The sequence below is a fragment of the Octopus bimaculoides genome, chromosome 2, assembly GCF_046866305.1.
Source record: "Octopus bimaculoides isolate indiv1 chromosome 2, ASM4686630v1, whole genome shotgun sequence".
Classification (NCBI taxonomy): domain Eukaryota; kingdom Metazoa; phylum Mollusca; class Cephalopoda; order Octopoda; family Octopodidae; genus Octopus; species Octopus bimaculoides.
Window position 1 is genome coordinate 136,821,370 of NC_142929.1, and position 11,169 is coordinate 136,832,538.

The 11,169-nt window shown below is 34.0% G+C and overlaps 1 protein-coding gene across 1 annotated transcript; it reads left to right on the forward strand.

The window, feature by feature from the left end:
- The first annotated feature begins 629 nt into the window (after positions 1-629).
- LOC106873479 (trypsin I-P1) lies at positions 630-10,316 on the forward strand. The gene is made up of 6 exons (XM_014920865.3): positions 630-748; positions 3,339-3,483; positions 6,175-6,296; positions 7,909-8,040; positions 9,208-9,353; positions 10,114-10,316. The coding sequence occupies exons 1-6, from the start codon at positions 655-657 to the stop codon at positions 10,270-10,272; spliced, it is 798 nt and encodes a 265-aa protein (XP_014776351.2). The 5' UTR covers positions 630-654; the 3' UTR covers positions 10,273-10,316.
- Positions 10,317-11,169: the final 853 nt, after the last annotated feature.

Sequence of the window (11,169 nt, forward strand, 5' to 3'; positions counted from 1 at the left end):
CAATATCCTGATTTATTTTGGAAAATAGTATTATCAGAGGAAAATATACATAATTGTAGATAAATTTCAATATGTGACTTTGTGGTAAGTAGCTTGCTTACCGACCACATGGTTCCGGGTTCAGTACCACTGCGTGGCACCTTGGGCAAGTGTCTTCTACTATAGCATCGGGTCAACCAAAGCCTTGTGAATAGATTTGGTAGACGGAAACTGAAAGAAGCCCGTCGTATATATGTATATGTATGTGTGTGTATATGTTTGTGTGTCTGTGTTTGTCCCCCCAACATCATTTGACAACCAATGGTGGTGTGTTTACGTCCCCGTAACATAGCGGTTCAGCAAAAGAGACCGATAGAGTAAGTACTAGGTTTACAAAGAATAAGTCCTGGGGTCGATTTGCTCGACTAAAGGCGGTGCTCCAGCATGGCCGCAGTGAAATGACTGAAACAAGTAAAAGAGTAAAAGAGAGAGTATGTATTGGAAAAAACATACAAATCTAGTTTCTTTTCATTTCTCCGATTCCATTAAAAATTATTTTGTATTGTTCTTGACAATAAAATATTGACTTAGAAGACATGAATAAAAAAATACTTTGATTTTTTTCACTTACTGTTGATTTCTTTATTCAACTACTTTTATACTGAAACTATAAATATGGCACCAAGCCATACTACGACAAACACAACAATGGAGCGAATAATCCTAGCCGTCCTTCTGACATTGATTGCAAGCTGCTCAGCCAGGCCCAGTAAGTTTACTTGCAGAAGATTATCTTTGTAATATTCGTCAAAGCTAATTGTTATATTTCAATTATTAAGTTGAGGCGGAGAGCTGGCAGAATCGTTAGCACGGCGGGGAAAAAATCCTTAGCAGCATTTCGTTCGATTTTATGATCTGAGTTCAAATTCCAGCAGGCGTGGTTTTAACTTTCATCGTTTCGGGATCGATAAAAAAGTACCGTCTGAGTGTGGGCGTCGGTGTAATCGACCTACCATTCCCCCGAGATTGCTGACCCTGTGCAGAAAGTTGGAATCATGAGAATCTCATCTTATCAGCATGAATCTAATGGGATTATCGATTATGCAATTAATGTGAAATTCTTATTTATTTTGTATTGTTTACATTGAATGAGAATGAGAGAGTTTAGTAAACATTCCAATTTTTTCTCGTTGTATTTTATATCCATCTGCACTATATTATTATTAATTCCAATAAATATCTCATTGGATGGGTCAAATAACATTTTTCATGTATGTATGTATATATATATATATAGGAAGGAATTTCAACCATGTTTCTTGGTCTGCTACCACAACAGCTCCTTTATAGGATCCAGTTAGCTCAAGACATCATCAGGAGGAACCACGTCCGTTTTGACGTGGCGGGGCCCCTCCTTTCAGAGGTGTCTTCAGCTCTGGTGTTGGGTGCATGTCTTCTTTCACTGTTTGTGACTGTTCTAATTCAACTGTGGAATGTCCCTAGCTATGGTTATTTTCCAGGAGGTTCTGGATATATATATATATATATATATATATATATATATATATATATATATATATATACGTATATTATAAATGTTTTTAAATATTTTTAGATATTTGCGGGCTTATAAAAATATATAAGTGTCTATATGCTTGTATGTTATTAATACTTCTATTAAGTCGAGCTTTATGTCACTTTATTAATGTCGGAGTAAGCGGGCATATATATTGAATATTCTGCTGGATAATAGGTAATTTTTCTCTAGCTTTCCGCTCGTATTGCCTCCACTCAAATTATAAATTGGAACTTAGCTCAATTTGAGCACTTCGATTCTAGCCTGTCTATGAGTATTGTTAATTAATGACAATATCTATAAAATAGTATAACTTATATATATATACGTATATACATATACATATATATATATATATACATATACACATTACATACATACATACACACACACACACACACACACACACACACACACACACACACACACACACACACACACACACACACACACACACACACACACACACACACATATAGGGTAAAGAATTATTAATTTATTAATAAATTAATAATTTATAATTTTACCAAGTAGCTCGGTATGGAAAAAAAATATCAGTAAAAAACTTATACAAAATGTTTTTTTATAATTATAGACATAATATATGCTTGTATGTTATTAATACTTCTATTATGTTGAGCTTTATGTCGCTTTATTAATGTCGAAGTAAGCGGGCATATATATTGAATATTCTGCTGGATAATAGGTCATGTTCCTCTAGTTGCTTCACCACCTACCGAAATTTAGAAATAGCAGTTAAAATACTAATTCTACTACTACAATATATCTCCGCAGACAGCAATACTCGTATATATATACACACATACATATGAGTGTGTGTATGTGTGTATGTATTTATGCGCATATATATATATATATATATACACACACACACACACACACACACACACACACACACACACACACACACACACACACACACACACACACACACACACACACACACACACACATATATATATATATATATATATATATATATATATATATATATCTAAGTAGTTAAGTTTAGTTCCGTCAAACTAGGTTCAAAGCCAGTTTAACAATTTACAAACATTATTTCATAACTTTCTTAAAAAAACTTACAAGTCAAAGATACCGTTGTAAATTGTAATATATATATATATATCAATTTAGCTGAAAAGAAAAAAAGAAAAAAATCTAAATTGCACCTGTTTTTCAAGATCTAATTTATTTAAATAACATCAATTAATTGCAATCTATCTTTAAAATATTGTAGGTTATATGTATATATTCAGAGGATTCTTACCTTAAGTGACCGACGGAACCGAGATGGTGATTTCCTATTGCAGAATAATAATGATACACGGCTTAAATAATTACCTTTCGCTATTATTTCGCATTTAGCTAAAAATTGCCTTGCGTTGACTCGACTACACTGATGATACAACGTTTTAAATCTCTGTGTCTCTTTCTCTAAGTTTTAGAGTGTTGAAACAAAATAAAGGTGCCATTGTGTCTGTCCTCAAATCTGGAACCCTACAACAGAAACTTTTTTTGCAAACGTCGTTAGTTACGTAACACACATACACACACAACCACCTCCCACACATACTCACACATGCACACACAGACATACACACACACATAAACTCACACAAACACACAAATAAACTCACACAAACACACAAATTATGTAACAACCCTCCTCTTTAAATTTCAGCGTCATTTTGTATTTAAATATTTTTTACATTATTTCTGATTTCTAAAACTTATAAGAGTTTTCTTTTTGACATTTCAGAGGAGCAAATAGTTGGTGGAAGTAATGCACAGCAATGTGAGTTTCCACACATGGTTTTTGTTGATATTAAAACGAAAGATAGCGGCTCATTATGTGGCGGTACTTTAATATCAGATAAATGGGTCTTAACAGCTGCTCATTGCGTGTAAGTATTTTCTCATAGAATACATTCAGTGTATTTGCACAAATTTGGTTTCAAATGTTTTGGATGAGAAACATATATCCATCGCTTAAATTTTCTAAATTCTAAAAGTTCATATGAAGTACATTCACAAGTGTATCTCCCTGAGGTTTGGTCTCCAGATCTGTGAGCCTCATGAATGCTACTGTGGATCTATTATGGATTCTTCCGTCCTCCACCCATTGTCATGCTGTCATAGTTCTGGCTGCTTTCCATATGTTATATCGCACTTGCGGATGACCTCTACTCAACTCTCACTTCAGACGACTCGACTCTACCGAACTCGACGTTTAGTCTACCGACTGCTCCGTCTCGCTCTCCCGCTCTTCCGCTCTTGCTCGACGCTTTTCGTCTAGCTATTTATACGTATTGGACTCGCCTACTTATCGTCTGAGGGCGTCTACACAACACCATGCCATGACGCTCTTAACAAGATCATAAAGCATGGCCTAGACGCCGCAGGTTTCCCTTCCCAGTTCGAGCCAGCAGGACTAGACCAAGGGGACGGTAGAAGGCCGGACGGTATGACAATTCTCCTGTTCCGTGGAGGCAGGCCCATCAGCTGTAACAGCTCCTCCAGTGGCAACTTAGTGTTGTAAGCTACCAGGTCAGGCTCTGTTGCTCATCAGGCTGAGAAAAAAAAAAGACTGTCAAGGTATCTCTCGCTCTCCGGTAGGTTGATGGTCGTGTCTGCGGCAGTTGAAAACTCTGGTGTTCTTAGTCGCTGGACTTTATCCCTGGTCACCACTATCGGGGCAGAGATGGCTGTTTGCAAGTGCGAGATCACTTAAAAATTACAAATTTCGTAATTATCTGTCAATATTTACATATATATAACCTTTTTGCTATATCTACTAGGTATATTTCTCTGATATTCAAATGAGGTTTGCTAATTTTTCACCCAATATCTCACTTATTTCTATTTAAAATGTTATTTTGAAATGTTATTTTGAAATGTTATTTTGATCATTCCAGCATGTTTCTCAGGTTGTTGTATGCTAGAAATCAAAGTTTCATAAAAAATTCTAGCTAATAGAATTATGGGAAGTAATGGGTTAAGCAATGTGAACATTACTTAAATATAAGTAATGTTCACATTGCTTAAGTAAATGGAGTCGCATGAAATGATCGTACTGCATTAACTTTGGACATTCTTGTTGCTTATTTTGATATATATATATATATATATATATATATATATATATATATATATATATATATATATATATATATATATATATATATGCACATATATATATACACACATATATATACATATATATACATGTATGTATACTTGTAGGTATATATATATAATATAAATTACATACACAGACACACACACACACATGCATAAAGCTTTGCATGCGTTGTGGGGACCTAATATATTTAATCATATTATGAGAGAAGGATAGACCTTCAAGCGAAAGGTTCTGTAATATATTTTGATTTAACAAGGGATTAAATACGGATCTGTCGGAAGGTATAAGATGTAATGAATTCGGTGCCCAAATATAAATAGTTACGCTACAGTCATGTGTAAACAGGATATCTAATTCTAGTATATTTAAGGAAACACTGAGTTTCATTCTGAATGGGAAACAAACTGATTCTCAAGTTGTTGAAGCAGAATTATAAGAAATGTTTGGCTCCAGTGGACCCTATCGCGTAATCTTATAATTATTTATATTGAATCCATGACAATAGCAGATATTCTTTTCTGGAATAGTGTAATTTACAATATATTATCCACAGTGCTCTTTTAAAAAAACAGTCGAGGATGAGATGATGGAAATTTGTCACTATAGATAGCAGGCCGAATCTTGCTTGGTGGCAAATGGAAGACGTAATTTTTTTATGAAGAGAAACTAAGATATAAACTTTAAAACTTTTCTTTATTCTTTCATCAAAAATAAAAAGAAAATGATATACTTCGTTAATATTTTCTGTTTCACACTCACACACATACGCACACAAATACATACATATTCACATACATACATACATACATACATACATACATACAGTACAGAATATATATATATATATATATATATATATATATATATATATATATATATATATATATATATATATATATATATATATATATATATATGTATATATATATATATATATTAGTGTGTATATGTAAGTATTTATGCATATACAGAGATGCACACAAAACACACACACGCACACAAAAGGTCACACGCATTTATTATTTTGAAAATATTACTAACGTAGTAGGTGGCGAGATGGCAGAAATGTTAGCACACCGGGAGAAATACTTAGAGGTATTTTGTCCGTCTTTTCGTTCTGAGTTCAAGTTCCGCCGCGGTCGACTTTACCTTTTATCCTTTCGGGGTAGATAAATTAAGTACTAGGTGCATACTAGGATCGATCTAATCGACTGTCTCCTCCCCCAAAATTTCGGGCTTTGTGCCTACAATAGAAAAGAATATTACCAACGTAATTTTCATGTGTTGAATTACCATTGGCTAACCCAGTGGTTAGCCAATGGCAATTATAAGGGGCAGCATGAAGTCAATGTGGTAAACAACGGGAGTTTCTGAAAGTGTTTTAGTGAAGTAAGAAATGTATATCATTGAAATAACTTAATATCATCGCTTATTACTTTATAAATTTTTCTAGGAAGGCTGATGTGGTTAAAATTGAAGCCAACTTAGGATCAACGCACAAATTTAATGCTTCAAAAGTCATTAAAGTCAAGCAATGGATCCCCCATCCTAAATTTAGAAGGACAAATACGCTTAGTAAGTATTTCTTGTTTCCTATCTATCTATCTATCTATCTGTCTGTCTGTCTGTCTGTCTGTCTGTCTGTCTGTCTGTCTGTCTTCATTAACTGTGTTGGTGGCCAGAACCAGGAGAGCTATATGCCACTTCATTCCTTCTGTCAGATTGGATTCTTCAATGTCAATGCTATTGGTACGTCTAAAAGAGTGGGAAAGGAAAATTCGGTCCATGATGTGAAATACTACGTTAAATTTTCTTCCATTTCTGGTTTGTTGATGTTCATTTACATAGCTTGCTTACCAACCACATGGTTCCAGGTTCATTCCCACTGCGTGGCACCTTCAGCAAGTGTCTTCGACTATAACCTTGGGTCGACCAATGCCTTGTGAGTGGATTTGGTAGACGGAAACCGAAAGAAGCCTTTTGTATATATGTATATATATATATATATATATATATATATATATATATATATATATATATATATGCGTGTATATGTTAGTGTGTCTGTGTTTATCCCCCCCAACATCGCTTGACAACCGATGGTGGTGTGTTTACGTCCCCGTAACCTAGCGGTTCGGCAAAACACACCGATAGAATAAGTACTAGGCTTACAAAGAATAAGTCCTGAGGTCGATTTGCTCGACTAAAGACGGTGCCCCAGCATGGCCGCGGTCAAATGACTGAAACAAGTAAAAGAGTAAAAGAGTACCTAGTGCACTTTATACTATTTCAGTTTGCTTTATGGCCATATCATATTGAAAATACCAGTTACTGTCAGCTTGCTAAAGGTGAGCAATGTCGTGTCAATTTCGTAATTAAATAGGTGGTCGTTTCGGAAACCTAGTTACTGTAATCATATCAAAATATATGTAGTTTACTTCGTTTGGTATCTGTCATTTGCTTTTACACCGGCTTTTAGTTTTTAGTTTAACGGATTTAAATCTGTTCACAAATTTGGGCCAGATCTCCAGTTCAAATGTTGTTTTCTATCTTCCTGTTTTTCCTAACAGTAAAATGGAAAATTCATTTGAAACTTATTCTGGAAAATACGTTCTAGTGCATTAAAGGATGTAATATTGGCCCAACGTCCCATATAGAAAGTGGGGTAATTGTCAAAGACATTTTTACAAAGGGAAAATGTCATCAAATAGTGTCATTTCTTAAATATGTTACAAATTAAAAAAAAAAAAACAAAGAATAGTTTACTTGGAGATTTTACCAATACTCTTTTGTTTATCTTAAAACGATCAAATCTGACGATGTTGTAAGGAGGCATAAATAGATTCCTCTGAAAAACTATTAACGAAGCAAATGTCATTTATCTCCATCTTGATCTCTGACGTCAACTAAAATGGTGTGAATCAGATCAGTTTTACCTGCTAGAAACAGCAACCCACATGCTTTTAAATCAGATCCCAATTCCTGATGTTCAAGAATCAAGTGAAGGGCAGATTGTCAGTCCTGGTATCATCCTGATTCCAAAAAGATACAATATGTCTATTTAGAGCAAATGAAGACTGAGATACCGGGGTCCCAGACGGACGGGCAGAATTTCACTTTTATTATTATCATAGATGTAATTGAATAAGTTTTATCTATTCATTAAATATGTTTTGCTTCTTTCCAGTTAATGATATTGCACTTTTGGAACTGGAAGAAAAAGTACCCTTCACCAAATGCATTGCTTCACTGGATCTCCCTAATAAAGGCGATACCTTTGATGGTACTTGTATCGCAGTTGGATGGGGTAAAACTGAAAGTAAGAATTGAAGTTATTTTTATGCGTGTAACATATTTCATTGAGATATTCATAATCTTGAATTATGAATTATCTGAAATTTATTAAAATTTTACCTTTTGTGAGAAGTATTGCTCTCGAAAAAAACAGAAAATGCCGTATTTGATGGCATAAAAGATGCATTAGTATATCAGAAGAACTCTATCAGCAGCGCCTATGTAGGAAAAACCTTTTTCGTGCATTAAAGCTTATGGGAAACATAAGAAACCGGAGTGATATTTTTTAGAATATTTTTGAAAAAAGTGCCTTTTATTACATACCATCAAATACGATAATTCTTTAGACCATGAATTTTCACTGTTATAGATATCTGCTATTTTGAGGAAAATGTAATACGCATGTTATTTAAAGGTCTATGTAAAAAGGAAATCTACTTTTATCTCTATAGTATAGTATTAATTAAATAAAGACCGAATATGAAATTCAAAATGAAATTCTGATAGCTATTCCTTTGTATAGCCTTACATGAGGTTTCCTGTTGACTTCTGCTGTTCTGCAGTTCTGTAGGAGGTCTAACTTCAGAAACGGAAGATGAACAAAGAAACATCAATTATATGTTGGTTTCTGTGTTTACAATATTGAAATGCAGCCTCACACAATAATGAATTATAGATGAGTGTATTTATTAGATAGCTGATACTAAATCGGATGGGATATTTGACCCTCGTAACATTTGTCATGACTTAATTGAATCAAAAACCCGGTGGTACATCATTAACTTTCCTATATACATGGCTTAGTGGTTAGGGTATATGGTTCACTATCGTGAGTTCATGAATTCGATACCCGGCGTTGCCAAGTGCCTTTCAGCAAAATTCTTTATTTTCTGTTACTCCAATTCACTGAGCTGTAATTCAAAGGGCTAACCATGTCACATTCTGTATCACTCTGAATCTCCATGCAAATCACATTAAAGGTACGCGTGTCTGTGGAGTACTCAGCGAATTGCACATTAATTTCATGAGCAGATTATTCCATTGATCAGATCAACTGGAACACTCGTCGTCGTAACCGACGGAATGCCATTGTTTTTATATACAATTAATAATAATTAATTATATACAATTATTAATTACATAAAATTTATTAAAAATTAATACATTTCATTTGTCGAATATTGTGTTACAGAAGAAGGAATTTTACCAGACCACCTTCAGAAAACCAGGATTAATGTAATGCCAACAAGCCAATGCCAAAAAACTGCACCTGGGATTTCTGCTCAACAACACATCTGTGTTGGGGATAATACACCCATGGGAAAAAATGTTTGCGGTGTAAGTCATTCTTTTAATGCTTCTCAAATGTTTATGTTGAATTTATTTGCAGAATCGTTAGGGATTTGGACGCAATAAATAATATTTAATTACAACGACCTTATATTATGAATCCAAATCCTTCTGAGATGGTCTTTGCTTTTCAACACCGGGGCAGGGGGTTCATAAAGTAAGGTACAAATCAAGAGTATTTTCATTACTTTTATTTGGTGAATGGAATTATAACAGAAGGCAAGACAAGCCACATTTTGACTCTGTTTATAACATTTACGGAAATGTATTTTTTACTGGAGTGATCCTTCATTTTCAAACTTTCAGTCGTTGAGGGAGATACTATGTATGATGCTAGTAATACATGATGAATAAATATATTTTTCGATAAAGACTATACATGTAGGCTTCATTGGAGAGTTATTTCATAAGAACAAAATTGGCATCTTTTAAGGAGCAGACGGAAGCTGTGTTGTTTACGTTTTTCTCTACAGAAATTACTGAAGTAACTGAGGTTTAGTAATTTCAGCTCAGAAATGAAAATAGGGATTCACTCATTACTAATTCAGATGAATAAAATAAGATCCACTATTAGATATAGTAATCACTATTAGGAAACCGACACCAATTATAAATTAGCCATGACTGGTAAGTGAAAATATCATTTTATATAGAAAACATGAATATAGACATTGAAAATATCTACATGTAGGTAAATAATTTCTTTTAACGCAGCGGCCATTTTTAATCACTTATTTTCTGATTTCAGGGAGATTCTGGCGGTGGTCTTGTCTGCCAAAGAAAATCCGATAATGTCTACGTTGTTGCTGGTGTTGCTTCCTACGTTCTTGATTGCAATAAAGGTCTTGGAATCTATGCCAACGCTGCCAGTTTCGTTGACTATATCAAGGGATACGTAAACTTGTAATTTTTCCGAAATATGATGATTTTTTCTATAAATAATGAAAAGTACTTCAACGTTTTGTGTTATTTTTCTGTTTAATATTTCATTTCTCTTTTTACTCTAGGCTTCATTTCGAAAATATCTTATTTACAATTTGCATATTACGGCAAGTTTTGTTTGTCAGAAAAGTATTTTCAGATTTTAGTAATACAGTGTATACGAAAGGAATATAGTAATAGAGCAGAAATTGCCATTATATAGTTTAATAACTAGTATACACTTTTTAACTATTTATTGGAAGACTCAACCCTTACTATTTATTGGAAGACTCAACCCTTTTCACCTATATTTAAATAGTATTTTAGATTGGGTGTGTGGTACGTAGCTTGCTTACCAGCCACATGGTTCCGGGTTCAGTCCCACTGCGTGGAACCTTGGGCAAGTGTCTTCTACTATAGCCTCGGGCCGACCAAAGCTTTGTGAGTGGATTTGGTAGACGGAAACTGAAAGAAGCCCGTCGTATATATGTATATGTATATATATGTGTGTGTGTGTTTGTGTCTGTGTTTGTCTCCCCAACATCGCTTGACAACCGATGCTGGTGTGTTTACGTACCCGTAACGTAGTGGTTCGGCAAAAGAGACCGATAGAATAAGTACTAGGCTTACAAAGAATAAGTCCTGGGGTCGATTTTTCTTGATTAAAAGGTGGTGCTCCAGCATGGCCGCAGTCAAAAGACTGAAACAAGTAAAAGAGTAAAAGAGTATATATATATATATATATATATATATATATATATATATATATATATATATATATATATCAAAATTAGGCATAGTTCGTAAAACGTTATTAAAATTGCCATATATTATGAAAAAACTAAAACATATGAAAAAAACTAAAGTATATGAAAAGTCACTG